At 40.2% G+C, this 14,580-nt stretch overlaps 1 protein-coding gene across 6 annotated transcripts in view; it reads left to right on the top strand.

The window, feature by feature from the left end:
• Nucleotides 1–9,774, top strand: part of LOC119649906 (guanine nucleotide-binding protein G(f) subunit alpha) — a 29,231-nt gene extending 19,457 nt beyond the window's left edge. For all 6 annotated transcript variants that reach the window (XM_038052304.1, XM_038052300.1, XM_038052303.1 and 3 more), the window contains 6 exons: nucleotides 2,840–3,027; nucleotides 8,294–8,462; nucleotides 8,523–8,620; nucleotides 8,729–8,843; nucleotides 8,903–9,307; nucleotides 9,444–9,774. In XM_038052304.1, coding sequence (XP_037908232.1) covers nucleotides 2,840–3,027; nucleotides 8,294–8,462; nucleotides 8,523–8,620; nucleotides 8,729–8,843; nucleotides 8,903–9,307; nucleotides 9,444–9,614 — 1,146 coding nt within the window. In that variant the 3' untranslated portion in view covers nucleotides 9,615–9,774. The remainder of the gene's footprint in view (nucleotides 1–2,839; nucleotides 3,028–8,293; nucleotides 8,463–8,522; nucleotides 8,621–8,728; nucleotides 8,844–8,902; nucleotides 9,308–9,443) is intronic.
• The last annotated feature ends 4,806 nt before the right edge of the window (nucleotides 9,775–14,580 follow it).

Raw genomic sequence — 14,580 nt, 5'->3', positions numbered from 1 at the left:
GCCAGGATGGAGTTAACCATACTTGAAATGGGGGATCGACGATTCGGCCTTGGGCCACCAATATTTGGTAGCTTTTTCGTGATCATTGCTCCGGGGTTAAATGCGTAGCTTGCTGCACACTCAACATATGATTTGAAATTCAGCCTTTGGTCGATAATTACCCCTAAATTTTTGAGCGCAGGCTCTTAGCGTATTGATTGCGTCCCAACTTTTTCGTGTTTCGTTGACGTGCATTCTCTCCGCTTAGTGACAAGTGCTACTTCCATCATATATTCTGCGAGCGATAGACCAGCGTTTTCCAACCAGACCTTAATAGATATCATAAACTCCTTCATTTGCATGAAGCTCAATTCCTCGAGAAGACTTTAAACAATCGTTACTCCAATGTCGTCAGCGAAACCAATGGAGGCAGTATCAATGGGGAAATCTTGCGCCAGTACTCCGCTATACATAATTATTCACAAAAGTGGGCATAGGATGGACATTAGTGGGACCCATGTCGTCCTTCATCTAATTTGCAGCTTAAAAACCTATTGGTTAACAGGCCGGCAACCATACGCTTCAGGTATTTCAAGTGTCTAATTTAGTTAGGGATGTATAATACATAAGTGTTTTGTTCCATCTTGCGGAATTGGAGGTATTCTTCTCATCGAGAGGTATCATTGCGCAATATTTCTCCTCGTCGGGCAACAACGGAAATTAGTATTAGCTTATTAGGTATTAGCACTGATGAAAAAGGCATGTGGTCCCCAGAAGAATTGTATTCTAAAGAAAATAAAAAATTTACAGAATACGGAAAAAATCTAGTTCTTTTCTTAATCTATAACTACTGTAAAAAATAAAATCATGGACAGAAATTTCAACTCAGTATTAGTTCCTGCCTCTTCCATTTGGGTGAAAATGCTCCTTTTTAAAGACATCCCATAAATGCTTCGGCAAATATGTCTGGCATTGTTTAGGCTGCTACCTTAAGTGCTTTGTTGGGGGGTGTTATCCAAGCCAAGCGCTTTATTTTCTAATATTTTATTCGCAGCTTCAAAAACCTCCTCCTCGCTTACCTGGAACTGCAGCGGGGTCTATTTCAACGATGGGGAGGTTGGCTGTGCCCACATTTTGTGGTAAAAGATTCGTCCTAATTTTATGTAGGAGAGTACTGACCGAGATACCAAGTAACCGATGGAGAGCGTTTACCCTTGTCTTTCGACTGTATTGTTTTGTGGGTGCCACCCCAGGAGTCCGTGTCAGCCTCATTCTGGCCCTGAACGGCATTCTTCCATTTCAGAGTTCCACCAAAAGTTTAGCACCTGTTGTTTGGGTACAATACATCTTGGCATATCACACTGGTTCGCTGCCTACCTAACACTGTTTTCCGTGGGCAATTTAGTCTTGTGCATTGCATGGTTTTAAAATGGCCTAGTGGTCCCTGTATGTACAGTCTTCACTGACGTGTCTCTGAAGATCTTTTGCTAAAATATCGCTCAAAGATGTGATATCTACCACCGCCCTTTTTTCTTTTCTCGCATTCTCCTCTCTCGTAAAGCCAGGGTAGGTACCACAGAGCAACTCTAGATGGATATGTCAACTATTTTCGCTCTTATGAATCCACTTTTGAGGGTCTTCTTTATTCCTTCTATGACTTGTCTGTTTTTGGTCTATCTACCTGTCATACGCTATTTATTTAGTAACAATTATATCTGTTGGTTGAGAATGTTGGAATTGTGAGCCACATATGCATTGCATTTAAAGGGGCGTTTCCGCAGTGAAAAGAGGGTGTAAATTTGTTTTTTGCCAAATAGTTTACTTTACGTTGCATTTTTGTAATTTTCCATAAAGGGTGACGGGGGAGAGAAATTTGAAAAGTGAAGTTATAAATCAATGGCCTGGTTCCCAGATACTGTATAACTTAAAAATCTGAAGAAATTATGAAGCTGCGTGGTTTGTAGTGTTGAACTTTTTGTTTGTTCTCTGTCTCAATGAATCGGAAAGAGTGTTTTTTGATTAGAAGCAACCCTATTATTTTTTTTAGCAGATATCGATGTCAATAATCCAAGGTAAAGAAGTCTTTGCCATCATTTTTACTGGAAAAATTGTCCGGGTGCTTAAATTGGGAAGTAACTAGTTTGTCAATTCAAATATCCCAAATTTTTAATTAATTAAAGATTAGATTTTTGCAAATTACGCTGAAGAGCCATGAGGGAACGTTTCCAAGATCTGGGTTCATCTTATTTTCCTCCAGTAGTCTGGAGATTTCTAGATTTTCTAGGAAGTCCAATGACGGTATTCCACTTACCATGTGCAGCATCTCGGAGTTATCTTAGCATTTAGTGTCTAGGCATCAAAACACCCTTCATACCACAAAGTCAATAATAGTATGTTATTATATTTTTAAAAATTGAGGGGGTCTCCACCCTTAATTTTATCCTAGAATCAGAATTTTTAGTAGCACAGATGACAATATTGAGACCAATACTGGAAATTTTAGGGGAAATCCTAATATTATTAGCAAAGTTACCATAGAACAAATTTGTCTATTTCTTGTAAATTTATTGTAACCCAAAGCAGAATGTTGATATCAGACTAAATTGAACAGACTGACATACTAAATGCATATACATTACGAGCTACATAGGAATGAATACACAAAACCCTTTATTCCTTCCGTTTTTTCTATTCAAATTTGAAATCATCGGATCATTATGGGCGAAGTTGTTAAAAATGTATATTACCTAACCGAAAAAGACTGACTAAATATTTAGATTACTATTATATATTTCAAGATAGCATTCTTTAAATTGAGCTACTAGTTTTGTAGTGATTTATGTTTTTAATCTCATTTCAGATGTTAGGCTGCCTTGGACACAGAACGGAAGAATCTCTTCGATCACGACAAATAGATAAGCAAATACAGCAAATTCATCAACAGTTTGCCAGTGCAATCAAAATTTTACTACTAGGGACGGCCGAATCCGGCAAAACTACTATTATTAAGCAAATGAGAATTCTGCACATAAATGGATTTACAGAACAGTAAGTAATAGTCCTTAATTGGAAGTGTCTAATTAAGTGAATTATTTAGTAACGGAATAAGGGTAGATGTTCTGATTAGTTCTGATTTTTTTTGTACGATTAAATCTGGTATAGATTAAAAACTAGGAAACCAGCTACTAGCATTGATTTATTCAAGTTTTTCTTCACTAGGTTCTTTCGTTTAGTCTGGGCGACACATTCAAAGTCGTATTACGTTGAGGGGAATGAATGGGCCGACCGACTGACTAGGCTCCGCTCCGATATTGATAGTCCCTCGGTGGATGCAGTTGGCGGTTTTCACAGCGCACTAGCCTGTAGGGGATCATATACAGCTAGACTCGGCATACCCTGCAATTAGCATTGTCAAAATTGGCAGAGGACGGAGAAACTTCCTTTGCGGTTGCCCAGCTCTAGCTAGAGTCAGCCTACAGACCCTAGGCGAACGATTCTTTGAGGACCTCAAAGAGATCTATGATTGTAAGTTGGGGGGGGGGGCTGTCCTCCGTAAACGCTATAGGCTCACTCTGAAAACTTGAGGCGGCTGGATACTGTTCATCTTGCTCTTCGAATAGTAGTCACAATCTTAGGAGTATTTAGCTCTTTGAAGGAACTACTGATAACTGCTTACCTACCATCGTCTAGATATGTATCTATGAATTACTGAGCCAGTGTGCCCGTAATTAATAATAATCGGTGCAAAATCCGATGATTTGAATCTTGGGAATACTAGGCGTCAATGTGCTGATTTGATTCAGGTTTTTATTAATAACTGGGTTCCATGGATTCCGCTTCCTTGTTACAGGATGGTTACATATCTTCTAAGACTGCTATTCTGAATATATATTTAGTTAGTAAGTTATGGCTGGCCAATATCTTGTTCATACTTTCGGCAGGATAAATTTTGGAGTATGTTTGTTTGGTTCTAATAGGAAAGTTTGGTCTGTCTGGAAGTATTCAAGGAAAACGTGCTCCCAGTTTTTGATTGCAGCATTCGCCAAAGCTGTTGACACTTTAATTGCTGTTCCGGCTCTGGCATGTTAAAGTATCTAAGGTTTCATTTCTTACTTCGTTACAGTGCCCAGGTACCTAGAGTATTTCCACCGTATTGAAGGTAGAAGTGCGTTTCAGATGAATTCTACATTCCAGAATGATTTATAATGTAATTAAAAAACTGCTCAATGCCTGCAAGGCTACTTGGTTTTCACTGCAGACTGCGATGCACCTATCATACAATTGTTGCCTATTATGAAGGTTGTCGCTGTTAGGATCACACACTTCACCTTGCTGAAAAGCCGTTCTGTATTGTTCCAATGAAAAAGGCATCTGTGCTTTCACCTAGAGGCATACCTCTGCTCCAAGAATTTTTCTGTTTCAAAGCCATCAGTATAGGAGACCTTTGTTTTATTCTGCCATAGATTTTTATGCTCAGGCCTAGTTTTCTCTATGTTTGAGGATAATATTATATTTCTTAAAATTATGTTTGGGGATCCGAAAATCGGAAGGCGTTACACTTGATTCAACAACCAGTGCAACCATATCGTAAGCTCATGCTTGGATTTCAGGCAACTCATCCTACTTCACTGAAGTAGTGACAACACAACTCTTTGTGGTAGCCTTTTGTTGATTACATCGCCATTCAGGAATCTACCCCTGCTTCAGCGCGCAGCCATCTCCACTTAACTAAATTATTATCACCTCTATGTTATTTGGCGTATCAGAAACTTGTAAAAAGAGCGCATAGTCAAAAACCCTTTTATGTTCACGGACTCTTACATCGTGAACCCGCTTTTAAGAGGTTTGTTCTGTATCATGGAAATCAAAAAAACGATATGGTGCCCAACATCTTCTAAATGGAACATAGCACATTCACCAAAACTATTCACTACCGTTCCCGGTTCGGCGGTTCACGTCTCTCCAGATCATCCTGAGGGTCATTCATTTAAGATTTTCTTAAGCCAGAGTCCCAATGAAGTGGTGAAGACATGACGAAGGAGCTTTTGAGAGAGCAAACAGATGTCAGTATACGGTAGCGAAATCTCGGATATTTTCCGCAGCCTATGATCCTCTGGTTAGCACAATAATGAACTCCCTTGTGTGACGGCTCACGCTAGGCTTACCTAGATTTTCTGCTATACCGCATGTCCATATGGTGGCTCTTTATGCCGTGCCTGACAACCTCATTTGCACTGGAGAGCTCAGGACTTTTGATGGTGTTCCAATGCTCATCAATAGTTTTCGGCGAGTTACTCAAGATGTTTGCATAGTGCAGATTATGACTCGCCGTAAAAATGATTAATAAACTTTGAAATGGTCAAAGGGTAGTATACCAGCTCTTACTATTTCAATGGTAATCACCGCTCTCGCAATGTTTTACTTTTTAGATGAAGAGATTGCAAAACCCGTTAATTTTCTCCTATACAATTCAATTACCTGATAATATGCTTTCAAGGGAGTTTGCACTCATTCAACTTTGGAGTTTGTGAAAGTACCATCTGGGTCTTTAAGAAAATCCAACTTGGCCAACTCATTCTGCTCAACGGACGGCGATATGAAAAAACTCTCCCGATCTTTGGTTAGGGTTCATTAGTATACATGCTTCCAAGATTCTAGGGGAACCTCCTCGAATCTGGACTGCTGGTAATGTCTCGATGAATGACGATCGGTAGATTCTTAATCACTTGTAGTCAGTTAACTGCTCTTTAAACTTCTTTTTCAGCTCGTATAACGGTTACCCGTCGGCCGTAATGAGTGTGTTAACATGTCAATTAATATCTCTTGCAATTGTGGCAATCACGTATATTATATCGACGATCACGTCCAGAGCCTTTCGCTAAAAGTAGATGTACTTTCAACATTTGTGAGCACCATGTTTAAATTTCGACTGGACCACTACCTCTTGCTCTCGTTGCGTTGATGCCCTATTCTGTAGTCTTTGCATTGGAATCCAGTACAAATCTAGGTCTGAGTAGGTCAGAGCCCCTGCGTCAAGCTAGGTCGGGAAATCTTATGGTACCGCTTTCTTAAAATCCTAAGATATATGGCCTCACTTTGACGTGTGAGGCAGTAATTTACGAGAATTTCGTGAGATAATCTACTTGGCTTTACTACTACCTCTTAATCCTTTAATAGGATACAGTAACACATTCCCGGACTGAAAGGTTAAAATGCTGAAAAAATTTCTCTGATAGGACATTTTTTGAAGACACTGTTTACCAAATTTCTCTGATATGATTTTTTATAGAAACTGTGTATTATGCCGTGGCTTATCACTGTATCTAAATTGTGTTGCTTTCAACTTTTTTACTGACTGCAGAATCATATCTGTTATGGTTACTTCTAGGTAACGATTCCAATAGAGTTGAAGGATGGAACCATAATAATGGTATTAAAGGGAGTTGCAATGCATCCTAAATGAGCTATTGTGCCCATAACTGGCAGGCATTTTGAGATATTTTCTAGTTCTATTCTCACATAGTTTGCACAAGTGTCCTAGAATATGTCGGAGGATTGACGCTCTAGCCCCAGAATCTGCATTCCGCAGCCGCAGATATCCTTACCTTTCCCAGATGGGAATTTAGACTAAAATCGCATCGAGTCTCTGTCGGTTTTTATCAAGAAAGCGTCCTCTTACCACCCCTCTTTAAGATTTAAGAAACAAAACCCTATTTAAAATCGGTTTACTGTCTGTCTGTCTGTCACACGCATTTTTCTCGGAGACGGTTATTGTGATTGACACCAAATTTAGCGGAACCGTGAAAACTGTGAACGCTCGGGCATACAGTGAATTACATCCCTTCACGTCGAATTTATTTACATCCAAAAGGGGGGCGTACATTTTTTTTACCAAATATAGTCATGTTGGGTATCAAGGCCTCAATTAGAACTTTCCGAAGCAGGTCTTAGTTTTGACATTTGTTGGAAAGGTAGTGCGGAAGTGGGGGGGTTGAAAGTGATTATTTCTTTAACGGGCCCATTGTTAGAAAGTACCCAACCGAAAAATCTGAAAGAAAAATCAAGATACTGGCACTATATGGTGCCTAGGCTCCAAAATACCCTCCATACCGATATGTGTTTAAATAAGGTTGATAATAGTATGTTACTACAATTTTCCGTAATTGGCTGCAAAACCTCCTTAAGTTCATCCCAGCACCAGGAAATTGGCACAGCAATATAGGCTATAACATAGAGCATAATCTTACAAAGTTTAGTGGAAATCGCACTATTACTAACAAAGTTATAATAAGTCAAATTTGTGACTTCTTTGCAAATTCAAGACTTTGAAGGTCAATATCACCCGAAAGTGGATATTCTCACATAAGAAATGCATATATTACGTACTACGTACTAATGGGACAAATACAAACCCAAATGTCTTTAAGAAAGAAATACACAAAACCTTTCATACCTGTGAAGGTGATCCCGAGCAATTTGTAAAAAAATTAAATGAACGCTTCATGCATGCAAGATTGAATTTGAATAAAACTGAATTTGTGTCGGTAGTGACCTACCCAAAACTGAGCGATTTAAATATCTCGGCTCAATGCTATCAGCCAATGAAGAATGGCGTTATGAAATTGCTCCACACATTAGCGCAACCTGGATGAAGTTGTGTCCCGCAACTGGTATTCTTTGTAATAGACATATCATTGAACGCCTTAAAATCAAAATTTACCGCAATGTCTCTCGCCTGTCGCCCTCTACGGTTCTGAGTGTTGGCCGACTATAAAAAACAATGAACGGTGTCTTGCGGTAATGAAGATGATGTTGGACTAGTGGGTAACACGCCTTGATCACATCTGAAATGAAGATATCTGGGATCGATATTTGGTTGTACCGATCGTGGAAAAATTGCAAAAAAGTTATCTTCGATGGTATGGTCACGTAATTCGTACTAAGAAGAATTTATTCGCCAAGATTCAAGTCGATGGTAAGCGACCAAAAGGCCGGCTTTTCGACTGTAGCCAAATCAGGCCTTTGGTAGGCGCAACCAAACACGTCGGGACAAAGGCTTTAGACAAAAAGACGTACCCATGAGTGTTCCCATTATGACTGTAAGGCTTACGAATGCTTGAGTTCAATCCCTCAATAACCCTGGACTTGTAAGTTCGCCCAGTATAGTTCCCTCAGCTGTTTTTGTAGGACAGTTTAAATCCGATTTGATTATGCCCTTTATTTTACAATAGAACTAGGTACTCTTATCCTTAAAACAATTCTTACAATTTCTGTCATAACGAAAATCGTATAAGTTTCATTAATTCTTTTTCAGAGAAAAGCGTGCAAAGATACCTGAAATCTATTGCAACGTTCATGAATCTATTGCGGAACTTGTTCGGCAGATGGATCTCTTAGGACTAGACTATGATTCGCTTAATAACAGGCGGAGCGGGCAGTTTATTGCTTCAATTGATGAATTAAGGCCGCAAGATATGACGGAGGTAGGCAAAATTCTTTTATTTGTAATCCTGAATCTAATATATTGAAATTCCACAATTCAGGAATATAGAGATCATGTGTTAGCTCTCTGGAATGATTCGGGAATCCGATCGTGTTATATGCGCTCTAATGAATTTCAACTTTTGGACTGTGCTAAATAGTAAGCATCATATCCTTCCTTTTCCTTACTTTACCTATCTTCCTATAGACTGCGAAAATCCAATATACGTTTTAGAATAAATAACTAAAATTTGCGTTTTATTCTTAGTTTCCTAGATAAACTTGAAGCAATTGCGAGGCCCACCTATATACCATCCACGGAAGATATCCTGCATAGTCGGAAAGTCACGACAGGAATACATCAAATTGAGTTCACAGTTAAGGTAAATTTGGTAACTATCATTTCCAGGACATCACTAACTCCTTTTCTACTTAACTACAGATTCCTAAGGACATGGGTGGTGGCCTGCAGGAATTTCGGATGTTCGATGTCGGTGGACAACGAGATCAACGAAATAAGTGGATTCAAGTATTCGAAGGAATTGAGGCTGTCCTGTTTGTAATTTCCTGCGGGGATTTTGACCAAACTCTCCGTGAAGATCCCACGCAGAATCGTTTAACCGAGGCTGTTCGATTATTCAGTGGAGTCTGGCATAATCGCTTCCTAGCCAGTGCTGGGATCATTGTTTTTCTCAACAAACAAGACATCATGGAGAGGAAAATCCAGGCTGGAAAAAGTATTGGACAATATTTTCCTGAATATGAGGAATATAAAAGACTGTCAAAAGGGGGAAATTTCTTCGATGAATCGGATCGAACGAAACATTTTATTAAGCAAAAATTAGTGGTAAGAAAATATGCTTCCTATTTATCTTATTTAATGATCGTGTCTCAGAGAAGATCTTCTACACAATTGCATTTCCGAAAATGTTTCTATTTTCTTGAAAATAAGTGCTAAAACCACGTCCCTTTATTCATTTCAGGATATCACATTAGAGCCGCCAAGACGAGTCTCACGGATAGCAGACTGCACACCGAGAGAGTGCTTTTACCATTTTACTGTCGCAACGGATACAAATAACATCCGGAGAGTATTCAATGATGTCCACAATATGATTTTGACAGAAAATCTGGCTAGTATAGGTCTACTTTAATAAAATTATTTGTATCCAACTCTTTTCTGTAAAAGCTCTACCCTGTAATTGAGATCTGTGATCTTTTCTAGAATTTAACAAAAACTATTCTCTATTTTTTTAAATTCAATCTAGTTTATAAAGATTTTTTTCCAAAAACAAAATAAATATTCACCTAAGATTTGTAAAATTGGGTCATCTTATTTTCATGTGTTATCTGTTAACCTGCTGCAAGCAAGCATCCCAAAGCTGCATCAATTAATGAGTTAAAAAGACACAATCACGCTTTAGTACGAGGAGATCCGTTTTGGAAAAACGAATCCTGCCGCGCTTCCTTGTGCAGATAAGCCCGGAAAGCCGGGGAAGCGATCGACATCAGGTCGTTTAATTACCAGGCCATTCGTTTTGAGCGCCTGCTAAGGGGCGGAATAGTCCAGTGTCGAAGATGCCAGCGCTATGGTCACTCGGCAGTGAACTGTCAAATGACCTTACGATGTGTAAAGTGCGGGAAAGACCATACCGCAGCCGAATGTTCGCTGACTGAAGCAGATAGCAAGGAAAAAACTTTCTGTGTCAACTGCGGAAGCGGAGGGCATCCGGCTTCGTACCGTGGATGTCCTGCATACCGCAATGTTAAGGTCACAAGGCAGCAGGCACCGAAATCGGCCCAAAGAACGAAGGTGTCAGCGGCGTTGAACGGTACCGTCCCTTCGGCGCCAATCGTCTCGGGGATCCCATTTGCAGAAGTAGTTCGACAAGGGGGAGCTAAGAAGCCCCAACAAGATGCAAGTGGCGGGATGAACACCATCCTCAATAAAATACTAACCATGTGTTAAAACATGCAGCATACGCTACACGTACACAATACAAAAATAAATAGCATAACAGAATATTTACACAAACAGCATGCCCGCTGCTGTCAAAGCGGTACCACTGGATGGTCTCCGGATCATCGCGATTAATGTGAATTCCATCGTAGGAATCCATCGAAGAGCGGAGCTCCTTGATTTCGCTGCCAGACAACAGCCTGACATAGTCTTGATTTCAGAAACCCACCTCAATCCGAGGCATCCGATAACATTCAAGGATTTTGAATTCGTGAGGAACGATAGACGAAATTGTGATGGGGGAGGTGGTACCGGAATACTTGCGGGTCGCCATTATCGTTTCAGGCATATTAATAGGAATGAATTTGAAACCTTTGAGTGTATCCAAGTCTCATGTATTCTGTTTTCACTGCCTAGAGGAGGGAATTTATACATTCTGTCAGTCTATGCAGTGGGAAACAATCGAGCCAAGTTCAAGGAGGAATTCCATTCTCTGTTCACGATACTCGAACTGAATAGGCTGCATAATTATTATATTATAGCTGGCGACTAACGAACGAATGCTAAGCATACCTCATGGCTAAACGCCACAAACAATCCCAGAGGGGTATTCCTCGAATCTTGGATAGAGCAATACCAGATAGAGTATAAATGCGAATTATATGGGTCAGAGAGTCCAACCTGGCCCAGGGCAAATTCCTATCTGGATTTGTGCATTGCTGACGCGTGCTTGAACTTTACTTTTAGGAATCCTCAACGGAAACTACAGACTCTTCCTTACGATAGCGACCATAACGCTATTCTTATTGAAGTTCTGTTTGATGGACGAAGAGTTCGCCTTCTGCCGATGGACAGTGGCGTCCACAGGCTGAACTTTAAACAAACAAATTGGAAGAAATTCCAAGAGAGGTTTATTCGGGGATATCGAGAGGAATGCCCACCTCTTGATGGGGAAAACGATAGTACAATTGCACCAGGTGACAGAAACTTGAGCAACGAGGAAATACTTCAGTATCTTCTCAAGCTGGAGAACTTGACGCTGGAAACAATTAAACAAGTCGTCCCTAAGATTAAACCTCGCAATAATATGGAAGGATATGAAATTGCAGCCATAAAACGGTTGAAAAAAGTGAAAAGTCACGAATAACTGTACCGAGAATTAAAGTCGGTGGCAGCGAGATACAACACCTTATTGACTCAGGTGTAGACACGAATAGGGTAACTGCTGATGCGCAAGGCAATTATATCGTGATGAATGATGCTCTGAAACTCGAACTTATACTTTATACTTTGAATCGGTGCATCGGCCCAGAACGGACTTAGAGCCAACGCGACTTTCGGAAATTGCAGAACGAGATGTCCACAATTTCAAATATAGCCTGAACTGCACCACAGTTCTCCAATTTAGCTCTGCGTTGCAGGCTGATCTCATACCGAGTGATAATCTGCTTGATTACTTTGTCTCATGTGCTGAGTTATCTTCCATATTCAGAAGAGTAAACAATAAGAGATCATGCGGTATGGATGGCATTCCCAACGTGGTTCTCAGACATTTACCAGACATTGCCATTCGTAATTATTGCATTTTGTTCAATAATTTATTGAACAATTCCTTCTTTCCAGGACAATGGAAGAAAGCCCAAGTATTTCCGATTTTAAAGAGAGGGAAGGATTCATCCAGCCCTCAAAGCTACCGCCCAATCAGTTTGCTGCCTAACATCAGCAAGGTGTTTGAGGTTTTGGTATTGAAATGATGAGTGCATAGGCGCTTGCCTTACAGACATGGAGAAAGCCTTTGATACCGTCTGGTTGGATGGACTGATTTTGAGGCTCCTGAAGAATGAGTTTCCCAGCCACCTCGTAGCGATGGCAAGTGCTTTGTCATTGCGGACGGAAATCTCACTACTAGCAGAGAATTTCATGTTCTGAATGGATTACAGCAAGGGACGGTGACTGCGCCTACACTTTTTGCGGTATTTGCCGGCGAATTACTCAACTCTTTCGATTTTAATAAATCTCCTAAAAGGTCGTTGGTTGCCTTTGGTGACGATCTGATAGCCTACACGGCACACAAGAAGGTAACTGAGGTGCAAGTTGAACTTCAGAAGATGTTCAATGATATTAAGTTCTTCACGAACAGTTGGCGGATGAAAATCAATGCGCAAAAGTGTGAAACGATTCTGTTTCGAAATTCCTTGGCGTATGCCAGTAGGAACTTGAAAAGGAATTGGAGAGATTTCCACAATGTCGCGAACGAGGATAGTTCTGAGCACATTCCTCATAAGAAGTGCGTTAGATATCTGTGTGTGCGTCTTGACGAGCGTCTCCAATTTAACGAGCACTTTAAAGTCGCGTTAGAAAGCGCTCGCAGGGCATTCATGTCTCTTCGAAGACTCTTTTATGCTTCACTTCTTAGCCGGAAGGTTAAGATTATTTGCTATCTTACTTTGGTTAGACTGGTGCTCACTTACGGGTGTGCTATCCGGTTTAATTTGAGTGCTAGCCAAATGGAGAAGATAAGGAACTATGAGCACTATGTAACTAATGAAGTGATGTATGCAGCTGCTGCAGTGCCAAGAATCGACACAGTTATCGTCAGATTGATTCGGAATCATATAGTGCGATCTGCTTCGCATGGTGAGAACCCTTGGGTTTCGCAGCCGTTCTACCCAAATGATGGGTATTTCGAGAAAACTCTCACGACAGGCTTCATTCCTCCCGAAGCGTTCGTGTATCTTGACAGGAATGGTTTAATTCTTGATTCTGCCGGTGATCCGGTTATGTATCATATACATAGACGGGCCACGGACAAAAGGATAGAATACCCCCGAATTTGACAGTGGGGGCTCCGGGATTCGACTGGAGATACTCCAAAGCGAGAACAATTGATATTAAGCGGGATGAAAAAGAGAAATCCTGGTACTGGTGGCTGCGGGATGCCGGTTAGCGGTGGCCGGGCTCAGTTCTGCCATTTGCTTCTTGGTGGGGCTTTGTAAATATGTACATATTGAGCGGGTGCTGATTTTGCCTCCAGTTGTAACTTATACATACATACGTTATTATTCCTTGTTTCTTTGTAAATATTATAACTGTTATTATTATCTTTTCTAACTATGGATGTTATTGTAAAAAAATAAAAAAAAATATATAATATAAAATATAGATATAATTATGATAGTTTTAAGCAGAATAATTTAAGTGAAAAGTATCTTTTGAAGCGATAAAACATTTACTACTATTATTACTTTTATATTTCTTTATTTGCCACTAAGGCTAAGTGAATTCTGTCGGGTTTTTGACCATTTCCCGACAACTTATTGTAAAATTAGATTTTTATTTCTTAATGTTTCTCTTCTCTGCCTGTAAATTGTTATTCGACAACTTTGAGAGCCCACAGTGGCCATTAGATTTAAGTTATTTTTATTATTTTAAAAGATTGTTTTTTATTGTTCATTTTTCCAATCTATATACTATTGTTACCTATTTCTTAAAAATAAAAATGATTTTAAAAACCAAAAAACCAAGTGGATAGATATGCAGAGTTCATACATAGGCCGATTAAAGAGGATAGAATAAATTGAGACTGGTCGATTTTAGATATTTTTACTAAAGCAACACAACCTGACAATAGCAACATCGAGCAAACCGAAAACCACAAGCAAAGCGCTTCAGGAGTTGTCGGTTGAATAGTTTCTGAGAACAGGTCCGCGAAAAAGAATTATAAATTTCCAGTCCTGAACCAACATTAACAACTCTACAACCAAACCCTATCTCCACATCTATGTGGTGACCGCTGGGAGTTCTTTCTTAACGAAAACCTGCAGACGGAGAAAAGCGAGTCTTCCGCGCCTAAAAACGAGACAAATTGTACCACCTGGTCCTCCAGGTTGGGGGTTGGGTATAGGGCTGACAACCCTACATGGAAAACAACTTGTTGCGGAGCCACAGAAGAAGCCTCGGACTGGACGGATTACACAACGAGTGAACCCAGCAAGGACAAAGGAATAACGATTTGCGCATTTTCTCATGGAACGTGCGCTCCCTGCATAGATCGAATGCCGCTGAGCAGCTAGCCGATACCCTGTCCCAATATAGGGCTGATGTAACAGCGTTTCAGGAGATGCGTTGCACAGGGACCGGTTTCCTGGAGCAGAGTCACT

Source organism: Hermetia illucens, chromosome 2 (assembly GCF_905115235.1).
Source record: "Hermetia illucens chromosome 2, iHerIll2.2.curated.20191125, whole genome shotgun sequence".
NCBI lineage: Eukaryota > Metazoa > Arthropoda > Insecta > Diptera > Stratiomyidae > Hermetia > Hermetia illucens.
This window is presented reverse-complemented; position numbering and strand designations above follow the sequence as displayed.